This window comes from Eschrichtius robustus, chromosome 4 (assembly GCF_028021215.1).
Source record: "Eschrichtius robustus isolate mEscRob2 chromosome 4, mEscRob2.pri, whole genome shotgun sequence".
NCBI lineage: Eukaryota > Metazoa > Chordata > Mammalia > Artiodactyla > Eschrichtiidae > Eschrichtius > Eschrichtius robustus.
The window spans coordinates 34,827,269-34,846,816 of NC_090827.1; the positions used below are offsets into that span (position 1 = coordinate 34,827,269).

Genomic DNA, 19,548 nt, shown 5'->3' on the forward strand with positions numbered 1-19,548 from the left:
ACACTCACTTGTATTCTAAAAAGCCTTAAAATTTAAGAAAAACAATGAACCCCCTTGCTTGTTTTTTCTTTCTCAATCCTCCTTATGGTTATCCCTTTGATCTTTCACAAAACAAGTCTGATTCTCTTCTTTACACCATCTTTCAAATCTCTGGCTAGCTGCCTCTTTAAGGAAGACTTCTCTCATCCTATCTGACCTGGTCCCACCCTGGTTATTCTTCCAATTTACTGTGTTTATTTCCCCCAGGGCACAACACTTATCACAATCTGTACTTGTGTTGACCCCTGTTTACTATTCTACGCCGCCACAGAAATGTCACTTCCATGAGTGCAGGGACCTCTAGTTCTCACCACCCCAGCACCTAATTTCCTACTACAACTGTACAAGCTTTTCAAACTCAGAGGAACTCCTGAATGTGAATGTTGTATTAACAAGAAAATGCCTGAGGTTATTTTTTCCAGAAATGTTCACTTATCTCCTACTATTTTTAGCACTTTTATCTGATTATTTATATTACCTTCCAAAATTTGCGTGAGGGCTTCGTTTTCCACAAATAAACTGGAAAAGACATTTCTAATAGAAACAGGATCGTGTTAAACTCAGGACCAGGTATCATAATTGTAAAGCACACACAAGAAAGCAAATAGCGCTAAGACATCCAGTAAGTTTCCCTTTTCTGGTCCAACACCCCAAGGGTAGATTTTAAACAAATGCCAAGTCAAGTGGAAGAAACTGGCAACAAATGGAGGGAGTGTGAGACTTCAAAATGTCCCAGAGATCGATTCAACCAAATCCTTTGGCCCTGCTAAGCGTTCCCACACCAGCCCGGAAGGGTCCCACTCTGCCCTCCGCTCCAGGCTGGTCGCCTTAGCGCGTTCCCCTGGGTCCTCGCCCTCCTGGTCCCTGCCCTTCAGACTCGCGAGCAGGGATCCGGCGGTCGCGGACTCTCCAGGGCGCGCGGTCTCCCTCCGGGCTGTTTTGCTTTGCATGCTGTCAAGTACAAACCCCCAACCCCCCCCCCCCCCCCCAATTCCTGATTTCGTACACAGTACTAACTCCGAACTGACACTCGGCTGAGCCAAGATGGCAATCTCCAGACTTGAACATTCGAAGGTTCCTCGCTCCGCCCGGAGCCCGAGCCCCGGCGGCGCTGCCCTCGCCGAGGCCTCGCCACCTTCCCCGGCGAGCAGGCCGCCGGGGGCTCCGGGCTCCACGCCGCCGGGCGGCCGAGGACCCCTTTCCAGCTTCCCGAACTACAGATCCCAGGGTGCCTCTCGGACTCCCGCTCCCTCCCTCTCTAGCTCCCTCCCTCCGTGCGTCTCCTCCTTCCTGGCCCTTGTTTTGGCTGGAAGCGATCCGGCGGAGTTAGAGAAAGTCTGGGCAGAAACCGCAGCCTGCCCGAACGTGGGAAGGGGAGGAGAAAAGGGAGAGGGAGCCGGGAGGCCGGGAGAGGGAGGGATCGGGGCCGGGGGCCGGGCCGCTCAGAACCTGCCGCGCGCCCGGGGGTGGGGGAGGCGGCGCGGGAGGAGCGCGAGGGGACTGGACGGTGGGCTCGGTCCCCGCAGCCGAGCAGCCGAGAGCCTCGTTCCTTCGCCGCCCTCCGCCCTCTCTCTCCCGCAGCGGCGGCGAGCGCGGACCCACCCTCCGGCGGGACCTCTGCCCTGCCCAGCGACGCCGAGTCGGCGGCTCCCTCCGTGGCCCTGGACCAGCCCTGCGCCCGCTGTCCAAGGGACCCTCGCGGCTTCCCCTTTCCTCCCGGCTGCCCGGGCGCCGCGGGGAAGTGACCCACCCTCCCGCGAGGAGGGGGAAGGAGAGGATCGCGCAGGGCGCACCGAAACCGAGAGCGGGCGAGTCGGAGTGGGCACCGCGCAGGGGCATTGTGTGTGTGTGTGTGTGTGTGTGAGTGTGGGTGTGCGCGCGTGCAGCGTCGTGTCTGTCTAGAGAGCGCTCTGGGAGGTCCCGTCCCGAGGGGGCGGAGCGCAGGGGGCCGAGGCTTGGGCTCCGTGCCGGGGCAGAGTCCCGTTGAGCCCGCGCGCGACGGAGGCAGCCGGCGGGACGACGCGCCTGGCGGCTGGGCGGGCGCACTGAAGGGAGGCCGGGGCGCCCTCGGCCCGGCCTCAGACCCTGCCCCGAGGTATCGGCCTCGGCGGCGCGGCCCGCTTCTACTCACGTCCGCGGACCCGCTTGCGGGGAAGAAGCTCGGAGGCCGAGAGCCGGCGCGCCACGGAGCCCGTCCTCCCGGGGTGCGCCGCCGGAGAGCTAGGTCCCCGCCGCTGCGCGGCTGTCCGGCGTCGGCGGTGTCGGGAGCGCGCCCGGCCCGGAGCCGGAGAGGCGCGCACCATGAGCGGCGGTGAAGTGGTCTGCTCCGGATGGCTCCGCAAGTCACCCCCGGAGAAAAAGTTGAAGCGTTATGTAAGTAGAGCTCGGCCGCCGTTCCCCTTCCCGGGCGGCTCGCGCGCGGGCTGCTGCTTCCCCTTGGTCCCCATCCTTTTCCCGTGGGCCCTTTCCCCGGCAGGCTGGGGACCCAGGCTGGACACTCACGCCCGGGCCTCCTCTTGGCCGGGCACCTTTCTTCCTCCGGATTCCAGACATCGGCCCGTAGGAGGGCCCGGCATGGCCAGCTGAGCGCCGGTTGCATGTTTTTATTGTTCCTTTTAGCAGGGGCGAGGGGGAGAGCATTCTCCTTTCGTTATATCTGCAGGGAATCCTTAGGGACTGCTGTGTAGTAAATTTCCCGCACTGGGAAAACCACGGAGGTGTTGGAACTCATCAGCCCTCTATTTGGTCCGCGCTCCCTCCCGCCTTCCCCTCGGTGTGGTTGCCGGAAGCGGGCGGGGGACCTGGGAAGTTGGCCTTAGAGCCGAGCATCTCTAGTCCGCGCACACGGGAAAGAAAAAAGTTATTACGCGCCCTACCGTTTGCTTAGCACGGTTCACATTTTCGCGGTTTTGAAGCGAGGGACCTTGGAGTTTGGCCCGAGAGCCTTGGCAGTTTGCTGCGAAAGGAGGGCGCTGGGGGGAGCCTGGTGCCTGGTGTTCGGGCGCCGTGGACACGCTGTCAAACCCCGCAGGAGAGGACAGCTGGGGCCAGTCAGGATTTCTGTGCGTTACGGTACTTTCCCAGGCCACCCGAGTTGCTTCTGCTGAATATGTGTTAAACCGTTTTAGCTGTTAAGGAGGATATTCCTTGAAAGAACCAACCTTGCTTAGGTGGAAATCTGTGTCCTCTTCGGGGCGGGGGGGGGTCTGCGATCTTATCCCCTTCTCCCCCATTGGCTCTTTTGTTGCTGCCCCCTGCAAAAGAAAGAAATGACACCTTCGCCCTGGCATATGACGCAAATATTTTTCTAGTAAAGTATGTCTCGAAAACAAAATGTATGCCCCCTTAAATATAAATTTACTACCAGGGGGCCGACACTAATAATGGAACCTGTTTCTTGTGGAAGGGTATCTACATCCAGAGTGAGAACTCGAGGTAATCCTATTAGTCACTGTTTGCTTGCATAGAACGGAGTTAAGTGCAATATTTAACTTCACCGACAACTCACCGGTGAGTTTCTGGTTTACTTTCTGCCAGAATTTGTTATAGGCAAGTAATTCTTATTTAAGGATTTGATGCCACAAATCCTAAGAAAGTTCCTCCAGAGATTTTTTGAATCCTTCCAATCCTGTCTCTCCACCTATCACACTTTGCCTGAATATTCTGGTAAATATGCTGACTTTAATCCAAAAATTGGGGAGAGGCAGTGTTGTTTTCAGCTCTTGAGTTCTGAAGAGAAGGTTGTATGTGTGTGGGAAGAGGGAGTGGATTGATAGAGAGATGTATTTGTTTTGGGAAGGCGGTGTTTAGGAAATGATTGGGTCCTTGCGGGAACTGAAGAACACTACATTAGCTGAAATAGGTAGTGGTAATAGAGGTTTAATGCTTTCTTTCACATGATTGGTTTATGGCTCTCTCAAAAGATGCCCCGCACTGGACTAGGGACCATAAGATTAAAAAATACAGTAGGAAAAAAGCCTTGCCTCTTGGGCTTGCAATTTAATGTAATACAAACCAGGAAGAAAATCAACCCCAAAGATTATGTCTTAACCAAGGACCAAGAAAATGGAAAATCTAAATTTTAAAAAAATTATTTCATTTGATCATTACAACAGTTTTATGAGGCGGGTATTATCTGGTTAACAGATGAGAACACAGTCTACATAACCAGAGTGTGCCAGAGGCAGGGTTTGAACCCAGATCTGCCTGCCTGACTGGGCTTTAAAAGGTTAATGACTCATCTAGTTGATTTCAAGTGGCACTCAGGCGGGTCATCTGTAAACAGCCTTTCAAGTTGTAACTTTCTATGAGTCTGTGGATATTGGTTGAGCATGCAAGGAAGGGGCGGGCGGGCTGCGGATCAGAGGTGCAGTGCTGGAGAAACACAAGACAAGCATGTGTGCACAAAAGGTAGCTAGCAACGCCACATGGTTTCTGGTTGTGTGCCCAAGTGGAGTACTATGGTTATTTCATAGATGTTTTGAGGAACAAGCTTCATGTAGACTGAAACCATAGGAATACTTAGAGAGACCGTGGGCTCCCTAAATTGTTGTCAACTGAGGGGAGAATATGCCTAACAGTGGAGGGAGGCGGGGTGAAGTACATAGAGACAGCCCAGGAAGAAAGTGGGCAGGGTGGCCACCAGAATTGAGGGGTCCAAGAGGGTGACTGGAGACTTTTATAAGTTAAAATGAGTCTTGTCTTATATTTGCACTGTCAAGTTGGTTGCCCAGATTTTGACATTGCCAGATGATTGCTCTTTGGCTTGGTATCCAATTCAGATAGTTTTGGCTAAAGCAGCTTTGCCCCTCAAAGACATTGGCATATATACATGCATCTCCTGTGCTGGTTTGGTTTTCATGTAAAATCTTTATTTTCTGGATGAAAGGAAACATTGTTGGCCACCCAGTAGGCAAAATGTTGCTTGATAATGCTTTTGAATGAACGGATTCACTGTGATAAGATATCTTGGATGCCTGGTACTGTAATTGTTAAATGAGACTTAAGGGAGTTTGAACATTGATTTCGTTGGGGAACACTTGGCCCAGAGGACTTTGACAGTTGTCTCGCTGTTTACAGTATTTATAGGGTAGTCCAAGCATTGATTAAGATGATGCATCAGGGCTTTTAAGTGACAAAAAATTGTTTTAGTTTTATCTTCAAAGTCATCTCAAGTTATGGCCCCCATGCATTCCATTTACAACTCCATTTTATGTTTGCTGTTTGATAGTCAACAGCATTGTTTTTTTATATTAATATGTTCCTCAGCTATGGAAGCTTTTCTTGAATTTCCTAAAGAGGGTGGAAGTGGCATAAAAGACAGTAAGACAAAGACTAGTGAGCGGATTCTCCAGCCTTTTTGCCTCTTTTTAATTTTTTCTATATTTATTTGCAAAAGGGTAAGGACCTCTTGTATGTGTTCCATCCTCTGAGAATTCTTAGAAGTCCACTTAATATGGAGGTGAAGATTTTTCTGCTTTCTCTCAGTTTTGCTCCTACTGTGTTGCTGTTTTCACCCTGTGTTATATATTAAACAGCTGATTTTTCACTCTGTTAATAAGGACCTGAGTAGAATCACATACAGATCAATGTCACTAGGGTTATAGAAACCGAGTAGACTCTTGGTAGTATGCACTCAACGGCAGCGCTCAGATGTTTAAAGGGCTGTTTAAAGACAAATCAGCCATTTGAAATAATGGTAGAATTTTCATCAGGATTTGAAATTTTAGCTGAAATAAAAGGTAAGTCTTGAAAACAAAGGATTGCTTCAAGCCAGCTGGCTGTCCCCCTGTCTCTGCAGAGGGAGCTTCCCTATGGCCTGCCTCAAGCCAAGACACCAAGTTTGGGCTCCTCCATGGCCCAGATGTCTGCCTTGGGCCAGTGTGCAATCTCAGCAGGAGAACCTGCTTCTGGGCCAGGGCAAGGTGGCCTGCTCGCTGCCAGCCAGCTGGGGAGCACAACCTCAGCCAGTTCTTGGGTGTGTAATCTGCACCCAGCTTGGGCTCTGCTCTTCAGCTGTCAGTTTATAGGATGTTTTCTGTCTGAACTTGTGGTTCTGGGAATGGACTTAGAAATAGCATCTTTCTCTGGGTGGTCACCTGACATCTTACATGGAGGAGAGAGGTATGGGGAAGGCAAAATAACAGCATCTCCTTGGTTCAAGGACACCCCAGGAGCTGGGCTAAGTCCCTGTTGCAGAGTGTCACTACGACAAAGAGGACTGGGATGTTTGGAAGCTTTTCCTGCCCTTTTTTGGCAATTCCCAGTAGCAGATTCTGCTACTGGGAATTGCCAGTAGTCAACAGATTCTGAAGCTTTTGCTTACAGAGACTGAAGGAGCATAATTATTCTGTTCAAGGAAATTTTTTCCTGCAATTCTTCCATTAGTGAACATTCCATTCAAATTTCAAATGTTTCCTTTTTACCTTTTCCAATAAGGCAGGAACATTGTTTCTACTAAGAAAGATCATCAACTAGCACTTACATTGTCTTTATGAAAGTTAATGATAGTTAATTCTTTTGTTGTGCCTGGGCTTAGTGATATGAGTTGCTGAATCCCTGAATCTGACTGTTGTCTTTTGGGATTCAAAATTACTACTAAGAAGGTGTATCAGCTTGGAGGGTAGTTTTAGAATTCTGCTGTTTTTAATTTTTTTTTTTTCAACTGATCATCTTTGAACAAATACAAAAATATGGCAAGAATTTATACTTGGATAATCTGGTTGACAGGTGAACTGGTTATTTCAGTGTGTTTTGCCATAATGAGTCCGCTTAAAGAATATGAAAGAAATGAAGTGACAAGGCACTTTTAAGGCTAAGTAAGATTCCATAGTTTGGAGTTGACATAAAAAATATGTAGCTAAGGTCTTGATGATTTGCAGGTTGAGGGCATTTAAGAGGTGATTAACTGCCGGCACTGCTAATTTTCTTACAGAGACTAACACGCGAGAAGGAACATCGTAGCAGGGGGATTACCACTTTATTTTTGAAGAGTTTTGGGTAAATTGGGCCATGGTGGAAGGAACCCTGGACTGAGTGTCAGGACCCAGAATTCACCTGGGCTTTGCCACTATTCACGTGATCTTTGGATCCTTCTAATCCTCAGTTTCCTTATCTGTAAAATGGGGAAGGGGTGGGCAACACATCTACATTCTAAACTCTCTTGCCCTCTAACATTCCTCAGACTTTTCCTTGGGAGGGAGGGGCAGATGGGGAGCTTCTCAATAGGCTTCCTTTTTGTGGGGGAAATAAATCTTCATTTCTTGTTCATCTTAAATAGCCTAGTGAATATATTAGAACTGCAGAGGCAGAATTCTTTGGGGACCCTCCGGCGCTTCCCTTAACAGAATGCAGGCTCACTGAGCCCAGGGCTGCCGCGTGCCTATGCTGCTGTGTCTGATACAGAGTGGAAGCTCACCAGGTATCTGTTGACTGAATTGATAAACAGGTTATCTCTGGAGCTTTTGTAAATGTGCCACGTGTTGAATACCGTGGAGGGAAAGGCCCACTCCCTTCCCGTAAGGAGTTTCTAATCTGTTCCCCAAGACAAGCTGTAAATGCATGTTCCTTTAAATCGTTTTACAAGAGCTATGTTTATAAGGCTGTATATGATGAATTGCCAAATGGTTGATACAGACAGTAATTGCTTAAGAGCTCAGACTAGAGGGGAGGGGGATGGGGGCAGCCAGGGAAGACTTCACAGGTGAATTTCAGGCTCTATTCTTGGAAGAATCCAGGTGCTTCTGACAGAAATAGCAAAATCAGAAGGGAAGCCCGGTTTTCAAGGAAGAACGGGGACTTTGTGTTGAGTTCAGACATCCCAGCGAAAAGGACAGAACGGCTCCGTTTCATGCATGGAACTTGGATGTCAGCTGTAACTTGCAGTTTGAGAAGTTTCAGTTTCTGCCATGACCTAATGCTCCTGATGGGATCCTGACCACAAGTGAATTTTCTGTCCCGGGCTAGACAACAAACCAAACAACCCCACTTGTCCGGTCACCTGAACGTATTAAAATTCCAAGGGACATGTGTTATTTAAGATTTCTTTATGTCTGTTTGGAACTAAATAATTCATTCTGGCAAGCGTTTAGTTGACAACAGAGAGGGAGCATGTTCTGGTAGGAGGGAGAATAAAAGAGCCTTTGATTCATTTGCTTCTGAGTTCCAGCAGGAGGGCCGGGGCTGCCTTGGGCTAGCGTCTTATTTTGGACTTTGGAAGCCATCTTAACCCAGCTGTGTGAGTGCCAGCCAGGGCTGGAGGACAGAGAATAACACCATTGGATCACATTAAACCCCTCCTGACTGTTGATGGAAGGGTTTCTCCCATTTCACATTCCTTGCATTAACATGGTGGCTCATTTCCCCCAAGTTAGAGCTCCATCTGAACTTGCCACTTGAACTTGGATTGAAGTCACAGAACTTCTGTGACTCTTTATCTCAGTCGACTAAGTACAGGAAACTTACCAAGACCCAGGTCTCTGTCTGCTCCCCGCTCTTCAGCTACAGGAACAAATAAAATCAGCATTCTTTTCTTCTTTAAATTACTCCTGGGGGAAAGTGGCTCATTGTACCATGGATTTCCACGGTCGTTAAATTTGTAGCCTCTTCATTTGCCAACTCAATGGCTGGGGGAGCCTTAATGAATTGGAGATGGCGATGCAGGCCTGTGGAATTACTGGGAAAAGTCATTTTAGGAACTTGGAATCTTCGACCATTCCAGGCTTGTCTGTGTGAGCACCTCAAATCCTACAAGAATGCCTTAACTGGAAAAGAATCTTGTATATTTTAAGCAATTCTTTTATTCCTAGGAGCAAAAGGCTCCCTAACTGAAGAGAAAAATGCTCATTGCTGAATGTGTATAAAGTAGAACCCAGCAGCTTTGGACCCTCCCACAGCCTGCTTTATAAAAAAAAAAAAATAGTTAAGACTCTGCACCGAAATGCATGCTTGGTCGTTATCTGGGTTACATTAGCCCTTGAAGCATTCTGATTACAGCTTGTAGCTGCCAAGCCCCGTCCTGCAGTGTTATCTGGAACAAAAATTTTCCATGTGGTTGTTTTTAGCAGAGCTACTATATGCAAACTGCATGTGAAGATGTAAGTCGCAAAGAAATAGAGCTTCTAGAAGGGGAAATGTGAGTGATCTTAATTTTTTTTTCCTACTATTTAACTTCTTTCCTTTCTGTGTGTTTCAGAAATTTTTATCATATTTCTAAACTGAGTTTTCTTTTACTTTTATACACTGGAAAGAATGCCAAATTTACCACAAGTTTTTTGTATGGTGGTGGTTTTTTACACCCAGCTTTTTTCTTTGAATTCATACTTGGCCTAGGTAATTCCCCATGTGTTCAAAAAAAAAAAAAAAAAAAAAAAAAACAACAACAGCAGTGTCCTAAAAGGAAAAAAACAAATGCCTACATTGTTCCATGAATTAAAAACAATATACCAAGAGTCCAAACATTTCTCTTCAATGTAGAAATCTTAGGTCATTTTTTTTTTTTAAAAGGAAGAAAAATACTAAACTTTGCTTTAACTATCCTGCTCATTGTTTTTCTTTTCCCTTTTTTATTTATTTTCCTTTGTTTTAACTCGTGTCGTTTAATTTTTTTTGAAAAGTTTTACATATGGTTCTTCTTTAAGAATATCACACATGGAAAAAGAAAACATTAAAATTTCATTTTACTTTTCATCCTCTGGTCTGAAGAGGGGGAAAAAATGTTAATTAACAGTAAAGGTTTGTAACTGACTTCGTGTTGCTTGGTTGAATTGAATATTTGTCATTATTGCCTAGAGATATTTAGCAGTTTTATGTGAAATAAGCAGGTAAATATAATTTTAGTTAAGAGGCTTGCTTTTATGAAATAAAATATGCAGGACAGTAGCGTCAGGGGATTGAGAACTCAATCTATTTTTGTTGTCGTTTTTACTGTATTTAATATTCTGTAATTAATATTTTGTATTAAATATTTATTGTATTTAATACATCAGTTTCCAGTTGCTATAAAATTTTTTCTGCTAACTTTTTTAAGTGGGAGAGAGGTAAAAAGCACCCTTTCCCCCAGGAATCCCTACCCTCTTGCCCTTTTCCCCTTTTCCCCTTGTTTTCCACTTCTTCCTCTGTAGTAGAAGCCTCACTACCAACATCACAAAGTATTCATGTCAAAATCCTTACACACACAATCTTTCACCTTTTCTCTAAAAAAAAAAGGGGGGAGTTATTTATGTCCTGTTATGTAGTAATCAAGACTAGGAATCCTAATGTTCTACCCAGCAGGTAGATTGTTTTTCTCTCCTGAAATGCAGTTTTTAGTTACTCCTGTATTGGGAAATGCGGTCAGGCCACTTTCTCACTAGCAGGACTCCTCCCTGAAATGACTACTTGGTTAAAGAATTAAGTACCTGGTGTGCCTTGTCGACTCCAGTCCATCACACATTCCCATCGGTGCCTTGGCTAGGGTCATCGTAACCAAGAGGAAAGTGCTTCTGATTGGAGGGCTGACCACTGGATCTGCGGGGAAAGAAGTGCTTTCATCTTTGTCACTTGGAAGAGAAACACTTGGTAAAATGCTACCTCCAGTGCTGTGCATTCCAGTGGCGTTACGTAGAACTTGGTGAGGAAGGCTCACCCCACTGGGTTAGGGAAGCATCATTTGAAGCCCCTACCCTCTGGCAAAGTTATAATTGACCCCAAAGTTGTGTAGGAGGATTGGATTTTACAAGTTCTCCCCGACAGCTTCAGATTTAAATGTTAGAAGTGTTGGAAAAAGGTAAAAGGAAATACTGAGCTAGGAAGAATGCGAAGCATTTGGGCAGTTAATTTGTTCCTGGTGGTGTTGTTACATAAAACCAAGGCCTTCTGAGTAACCTTCACAGCGTATCCAGGTCATTTATCTCTGAAGAAAAGTGCACAGAATTAAACTGATGCTGTAGTTCTTTTCTCTTTCTCTTCATTTAAGCAGTGGAAGAGTCAAAACAGGAAAAGCATGCCTGGTATATTTTTAGTTTTAACATATCTTTCTAGATGATTTTCCTAATGACCCACAGTATACACAGTAGAAAGTGTGTACACATGATCTATTTACAAAGAAAATTATGGCTTCATTTATCATCCTTTGGTGTTTGTAATAGGTTATTAATTTCTAGAGGACAAAGATGGCATTTGTTCTCTGCGTCTGAAATGCACAAGGTGGTACCTGGCACAATCTCTTGAGTAGCATGACCAAATACTTGTTGAATTTTAAGCCTAAAATGATAAATCATCTAGTTCAATGTTTCTCAACCTCTTCTAACCCATTTCTCTATCATGTATTGTTTGAGTTTCCCGTGGCTTTTAATCCAGTCTTACTTTCTATGATTTGCATTACAAAAACAACAGCTATATCGAATATCTTTCCCTATTATACTTATCTCCTTCTTCCCTAGTGCAGAGTCCAGCCTCCTCTTTTTACAGGGAATGAAAATAAATAGCCTCCGAGAGACTTAATTGATTTGTCTGAGGTCATACAAGTTAACCAGCTGTTCTGGCAGGGCCAGATCTCTTACTTCTCAGGTCAGACCCTGCAGTCCTTGAGGGGATGCCCGCTGAGAACAAGGCATTGCAAAGAATTCAGAAGAGGCCCAAGAGGGCACTGCCTCTACCTTTCAGGAGTTTATATGCTGCTAGGGACATAGGAGGCACTCAGTACTGCAAGTTATGTTGTGATCAGTGATGTGTGAGGCCAGGCTGTAGAAGGATTCAGCTGAGGGAGGTGAATTCAGGGACTCCGGGAAGGTTTCATGAAGGTGGCAAGAGAGATGTCACCAGGACCTTAAAAGATGAGTTCAAATTTCAGAGACGGGGCTGGAGCGAGACTCTTTGTATTGCTCCCTTTTCCAGCCAGACTCGTGGGTAAGTTGTGTCCACTTGGCGGCCCCCTCTTCCTCACCTGCTACTCATCTCATAGTGGAATACAGCCCGGGTCCTTTTCCACCATCCTTACCTAACCCGGCTCCCACTAAGATCCCCAATGGTTGCCCAATCTAGCAGAACTAGATCTGAACTTTTTAATTTTTATTTTTCATGAAACTCTTGACTACATTGTTGGAGATAACCAGTCCATTTTCTCAAAATATGTTCTTCCCTGTGCCTTCCTGATACCAGGCTCCGGTTTCTGGAAGTGTTGGAGTTCCTAAGCGTTCTCGTGCTGGCTAGCCCTGGATGGTCTCTACTCCCGTGTCACACTGTTAGTAGTTCTTCATCCATTGGGAGTTCATGAACTTTTTTGAAAATTTGATAAAAGCTCCATGTTCTCCATTTCCATAGAATTCTTTTTTTTTCCCCCCTGCTTGGCCAGTGCCCACATTATGCTGGTTGTTAGTTGATTTACAGTTTTGTTAGTTTCAGGTGTACAGCAGAGTGATTCAGTTATATATTCTTTTTCAGATTCTTTTCCATTGTAGGTTATTACAAGATATTGAGTATAGTTCCCTCTGCTATACAGTAGGTCCTTGCTGGTTATCTATTTTATATATAGTAGTGTCCACAGAATTCTTACAAACTTAAACACAAACCTTATTATCCCCTTGCACGTTTCCTAACCTTTAAAGCCCATCTGTGGATCGTAAAGCCCAGTGAAATGCCCCTGAATTATATGCTGATGATTTGAAGACAGCATTTCAGCCCATTTATCACTCCACATCTTTGGCTCTAACTGGTTAGTAGATCTCTAACTGCTTAGATCCCCACAGCAATGGGGAGTCCGCATGCCCACAGCAGGGCTCACCATCCTCTCCCTAAACCCCGTCCTCTTGCTGTTCCCTCTCTCAGTCAGTCACGCCACCATCCCTTTCCCGGTGGCATAAGCCAGAGGATTTTCTTTGTTCTCTTCTCCTTCTCCACATCCAGTGACCAAATCCTGTCAGTTTTACCTTCCAAAGATCTCTTGACTTCTTTTTTTTTTTTCAGGAAAATGGTATCTATTTCCTTTCAACTACTGAGATAATTGTAGATTCACATGTTATCTTTTTTTGTTTTTTTTTTGTACATGGATGACCACAACAAAAGCAACAATGATTGCAATTACCAAACCTGAAACACACTCATACTATGTCATAATATTGACATTCAGTCCAGTAATCCTCCACTGTAACAGCTCCTTTACTTTGCAGTGAAAATTGATTTGTATATTCTTTGCCTCTGAGTCCTTGTGGGATTTTTTTTTTTTTTAATTCAGACAGAAAGTCACAAAAATTATACTCATCCTCATCAGTTCACTCAGTCCCATGTAATTAAATTTTTTTTTTTCATCTTGATCTTTTGTTAGCACTGTTTTGAGTTCATCAGTTTTTCATTAGAGTTCTGAAAATGCTTATTCATTCAGTTCAGCAGTACAGTCAGTTACCAGAAACCTGTACTTGTCAGAGCCTTTTCCATGAATTTCTTGAAGATGAAACCCTTTTATAGGAACATATTTGCAAAAGCATCAGAGTACACCCAGAACTGTCTGTAAATGACAAAAGACTTAAAAATGACCACAGTTAAAGATTTGATGAAAGTTCATAATAATGCAGTTGACAAGAAAATTAGTTATTTCTGAGATATACATTTTAAAGTAATAACTAGGATTATTCCTTATAACATTATACCAGAACATATAAGATTTTTAGAAATTTCATGTAATGTCTGAAACATTTATATTAACATATTTCCATACATATTTCCATACAAATACAAATATAAGATTTTTAGAAATTTCATGTAATGTCTGAAACATTTATATTAACATATTTCCATACAAATAACCCAATGAAAGTTTAGTATTAGTTGTTTTGCTTGTTTGTTTTTTTATACAGCAGGTTCTTATTAGGCATCAGTTTTATACACATCAGTGTATACATGTCCATCCCAATCGCCCAATTCAGCACACCACCATCCCCACCCCACCACAGTTTTCCTCCCTTGGTGTCCATATGTCCATTCTCTACATCTGTGTCTCAACTTCTGCCCTGCAAACCGGCTCATCTGTACCATTTTTCTAGGTTCCACATACATGCATTAATATACGATATTTGTTTTTCTCTTTCTGACTTCACTCTGTATGACAGTCTCTAGATCCATCCACTTCTCAACAAATGACTCAATTTCGTTCCTTTTTATGGCTGAGTAATATTCCATTGTATATATGTACCACAACTTCTTTATCCATTCGTCTGTTGATGGGCATTTAGGTTGCTTCCATGACCTGGCTATTGTAAATAGTGCTGCAATGAACATTCGGGTGCATGTGTCTTTTTGAATTATGGTTTTCTCTGGGTATATGCCCAGTAGTGGGATTGCTGGGTCATATGGTAATTCTATTTTTAGTTTTTTAAGGAACCTCCATATTGTTCTCCATAGTGGCTGTATCAATTTACATTCCCACCAACAGTGCAGGAGGGTTCCCTTTTCTCCACACCCTCTCCAGCATTTGTTGTTTGTAGATTTTCTGATGATGCCCATTCTAACAGGAGTGAGGTGATACCTCATTGTAGTTTTGATTTGCATTTCTCTAATAATTAGTGATGTTGAGCATCTTTTCATGTGCTTCGTGGCCGACTGTATGTCTTCTTTGGAGAAATGTCTATTTAGGTCTTCTGCCCATTTTTGGATTGGGGTGTTTGTTTCTTTAATATTGAGCTGAATGAGCTGTTTATATATTTTGGAGATTAATCCTTTGTCCGTTGATTCGTTTGCAAATATTTTCTCCCATTCTGAGGGTTGTCTTTTCGTCTTGTTTATGGTTGCCTTTGCTGTGCAAAAGCTTTGAAGTTTCATTAGGTCCCATTTGTTTATTTTTGTTTTTATTTCCATTACTCTAGGAGGTGGATCAAAAAAGATCTTGCTGTGATTTATGTCAAAGAGTGTTCTTCCTATGTTTTCCTCTAAGAGTTTTATAGTGTCCAGTCTTATATTTAGGTCTCTAATCCATTTTGAGTTTATTTTTGTGTATGGTGTTAGGGAGTATTCTAATTTCATTCTTTTACATGTAGCTGTCCAGTTTTCCCAGCACCACTTATTGAAGAGACTGTCTTTTCTCCATTGTATATCTTTGCCTCCTTTGTCATAGATTAGTTGACCATAGGTGCGTGGGTTAATCTCTGGGCTTTCTATCTTGTTCCATTGACCTATGTTTCTGTTTTTGTGCCAGTACCATATTGTCTTGATTAATGTAGCTTTGTAGTATAGTCTGAAGTCAGGGAGTCTGATTCCTCCAGCTCCATTTTTTTGCCTCAAGACTGCTTTGGCTATTCGGGGTCTTTTGTGACTCCATACAAATTTTAAGATGATTTGTTCTAGCTCCGTAAAAAATGCCATTGGTAATTTGATAGGGATTGCATTGAATCGGTAGATTGCTTTGGGTAGTATACTCATTTTCACAATGTTGATTCTTCCAATCCAAGAGCATGGTATATCTCTCCATCTGTTGGTATCATCTTTAATTTCTTTCATCAGTGTCTTATAGTTTTCTGCATACAGGTCTTTTGTCTCCCTAGGTAGGTTTATTCCTAGGTATTTTATTCTTTTTGTTGCAATGGTAAATGGGAGTGTTTCCATAATTTCTCTTTCAGATTTTTCATCATTAGTGTATAGGAATGCAAGAGATTTCTGTGCATTAATTTTGTATCCTGCAACTTTACCATATTCATTAATTAGCTCTAGCAGTTTTCTGGTGGCAGTTTTAGGATCCTCTACGTATAGTATCATGTCATCTGCAAACAGTGACAGTTTTACTTCTTCTTTTCCAATTTGTATTCCTTTTATTTCTTTTTCTTCTCTGATTGCTGTGGCTAGGACTTCCAGAACTATGTTGAATAATAGTGGTGAGAGTGGACATCCTTGTCGCATTCCTGATCTTAGAGGAAATGCTTTCAGTTTTTCACCATTGAGAATGATGTTTGCTGTGGGTTTGTCATATATGGCCTTTATTATGTTGAGGTAGGTTCCCTCTATGCCCACTTTCTGGAGAGTTTTTATCAGAAATGGTGTTGAATTTTGTCAAAAACTTTTTCTGCATCTATTGAGATGATCATATGGTTTTTATTCTTCAATTTGTTAATATGGTGTATCACATTGATTGATTTGCGTATATTGAAGAATCCTTGCATCCCTGGGATAAATCCCACTTGATCGTGGTGTATGATCCTTTTAATGTGTTGCTGGATTCTGTTTGCTAGTATTTTGTTGAGGATTTTTGCATCTATATTCATCAGTGATATTGGTCTGTAATTTTCTTTTTTTGTAGTGTCTTTGTCTGGTTTTGGTATCAGGGTAATGGTGGCCTCATAGAATGAGTTTGGGAGTGTTCCTTCCTCTGCAATTTTTTGGAAGAGTTTGAGAAGGATAGGTGTTAGCTCTTCTCTAAATGTTTGATAGAATTCACCTGTGAAGCCCTCTGGTCCTGGACTTTTGTTTGTTGGAAGATTTTTAATCACAGTTTCAATTTCATTACTTGTGATTGGTCTGTTCATATTTTCTGTTTCTTCCTGGTTCAGTCTTGGAAGGTTATACCTTTCTAAGAATTTGTCCATTTCTTCCAGGTTGTCCATTTTATTGGCATAAAGTTGCTTGTAGTAGTCTCTTAGGATGCTTTGTATTTCTGCGGTGTCTGTTGTAACTTCCCCTTTTTCATTTCTGATTTTATTGATTTGAGTCCTCTCCCTCTTTTTCTTGATGAGTCTGGCTAATGGCTTATCAATTTTGTTTATCTTCTCAAAGAACCAACTTTTAGTTTTATTGATCTTTGCTATTGGTTTCTTTGTTTCTATTTCATTTATTTCTGCTCTGATCTCTATGATTTCTTTCCTTCTGCTAACTTTGGGTTTTGTTTGTTCTTCTTTCTCTAGTTTCTTTAGGTGTAAGGTTAGATTGTTTACCTGAGATTTTTCTTGTTTCTTGAGATAGGCTTGTATAGCTATAAACTTCCCTCTTAGAACTGCTTTTGCTGCATCCCATAGGTTTTGGATCGTCGTGTTTTCATTGTCATTTGTCTCTAGGTATTTTTTGATTTCCTCTTTGATTTCTTCAGTGATCTCTTGGTTATTTAGTAACGTATTGTTTAGCCTCCATGTGCTTGTCTTTTTTACGTTTTTTTCCCTGTAATTCATTTCTAATCTCATAGCGTTGTGGTCAGAAAAGATGCTTGATATGATTTCAATTTTCTTAAATTTACTGAGGCTTGATTTGTGACCCAAGATGTGATCTATCCTGGAGAATGTTCCGCGCGCACTTGAGAAGAACGTGTAATCTGCTGTTTTTGGATGGAATGTCCTATATATATCAATTAAATCTATCTGGTCTATTGTGTCATTTAAAGCTTCTGTTTCCTTATTTATTTTCATTTTGGATGATCTGTCCATTGGTGTAAGTGAGGTGTTAAAGTCCCCCACTATGATTGTGTTACTGTCGATTTCCTCTTTTATAGCTGTTAGCAGTTGCCTTATGTATTGAGGTGCTCCTATGTTGGGTGCATATATATTTATAATTGTTATATCTTCTTCTTGGATTGATCCCTGGATCATTATGTAGTGTCCTTCCTTGTCTCTTGTAACATTCTTTATTTTAAAGTCTATTTTATCTGATATGAGTATAGCTGCTCCAGCTTTCTTTTGATTTCCATTTGCATGGAATATCTTTTTCCATCCCCTCACTTTCAGTCTGTATGTGTCCCTAGGTCTAAAGTGGGTCTCTTGTAGACAGCATATATATGGGTCTTGTTTTTGTATCCATTCAGCCAGTCTATGTCTTTTGGTTGGGGCATTTAATCCATTCACGTTTAAGGTAATTATCGATATATATGTTCCTATGACCATTTTCTTAATTGTTTTGGGTTTGTTTTTGTAGGTCCTTTTCTTCTCTTGTGTTTCCCACTTAGAGAAGTTCCTTTAGCATTTGTTGTAGAGCTGGTTTGGTGGTGCTGAATTCTCTTAGCTTTTGCTTGTCTGTAAAGCTTTTGATTTCTCCATCAAATCTAAATGAGATCCTTGCCGGGTAGAGTAATCTTGGTTGTAGGTTCTTCCCTTTCATCACTTTAAGTATATCATGCCACTCCCTTCTGGCTTGTAGAGTTTCTGCTGAGAAATCAGCTGTTAACCTTATGGGAGTTCCCTTGTATGTTATTTGTCGTTTTTCCCTTGCTGCTTTCAATAATTTTTCTTTGTCTTTAATTTTTGCCACTTTGATTACTATGTGTCTCGGCATGTTTCTCCTTGGGTTTATCCTGTATGGGACTCTCTGCGCTTCCTGGACTTGGGTGGCTATTTCCTTTCCCATGTTAGGGAAGTTTTCGACTATAATCTCTTCAAATATTTTCTCGGGTCCTTTCTCTCTCTCTTCTCCTTCTGGGACCCCTATAATGCGAGTGTTGTTGCGTTTAATGTTGTCCCAGAGGTCTCTTAGGCTGTCTTCATTTCTTTTCATTCTTTTTTCTTTATTCTGTTCCGCAGCAGTGAATTCCACCATTCTGTCTTCCAGGTCACTTATCCGTTCTTCTGCCTCAGTTATTCTGCTATTGATTCCTTCTAGTGTAGTTTTCATTTCAGTTATTGTATTGGTCATCTCTGTTTGTTTGTTCTTTAATTCTTCTAGGTCTTTGTTAATCATTTCTTGCATCGTCTCAATCTTTGCCTCCATTCTTATTCCGAGGTCCTGGATCATCTTCACTATCATTATTCTGAATTCTTTTTCTGGAAGGTTGCCTATCTCCACTTCATTTAATTGTTTTTCTGGGGTTTTTTCTTGTTCCTTCATCTGGTACATAGCCCTCTGCCTTTTCATCTTGTCTATCTTTCTGTAACTGTGGTTTTTGGTCCACAGGCTGCAGGATTGTAGTTTTTCTTGCTTCTGCTGTCTGCCCTCTGGTGGTTGAGGCTATCTAAGAGGCTTGATGGGAGGCTCTGGTGGTGGGTAGAGCTGACTGTTGCTGTGGCGGTCAGAGCTCAGTAAAACTTTAATCCACTTGACTGTTGATGGGTGGGGCTGGGTTCCCTCCCTGTTGGTTGTTTTGTGTGAGGCAACCCAACACTGGAGCCTACCTGGGCTCTTTGGTGGGGTTAATGGCAGACTCTGGGAGGGCTCACGCCAAGGAGCATTTCCCAGAACCTCCGCTGCCAGTGTCCTTGTCCCCAAGGTGAAACAGAGCCACCCCCCGCCTCTGCAGGAGACCCCCCAACACCAGCAGGTAGGTCTGGTTCAGTCTCCCCAAGGGTCACTGCTCCTTCCCCTGGGTTCCGATGTGCACACTACTTTGTGTGTGCCCTCCAAGAGTGGAGTCTCTGTTTCCCCGAGTCCTGTAGAAGTCCTGCGATCAATTCCCACTAGGCTTCAAAGTCTGATTCTCTAGGAATTCCTCCTCCTGTTGCCGGACCCCCAGGTTGGGAAGCCTGACGTGGGGCTCAGAACCTTCACTCCAGTGGGTGGACTTCTGTGGTATAAGTGTTCGCCAGTCTGTGAGTCACCCACCCAGCAGTTATGGGATTTGATTTTACTCTGATTGCG

At 43.3% G+C, this 19,548-nt stretch overlaps 1 protein-coding gene across 2 annotated transcripts in view; it reads left to right on the plus strand.

Moving 5' to 3' along the window:
* Nucleotides 1–1,503: 1,503 nt before the first annotated feature.
* GAB1 (GRB2 associated binding protein 1) overlaps nucleotides 1,504–19,548 on the plus strand; it is a 131,150-nt gene continuing 113,105 nt past the window's right edge. For both annotated transcript variants that reach the window (XM_068542553.1, XM_068542554.1), the window contains exon 1: nucleotides 1,504–2,412. In XM_068542553.1, coding sequence (XP_068398654.1) covers nucleotides 2,341–2,412 — 72 coding nt within the window. In that variant the 5' untranslated portion in view covers nucleotides 1,504–2,340. The remainder of the gene's footprint in view (nucleotides 2,413–19,548) is intronic.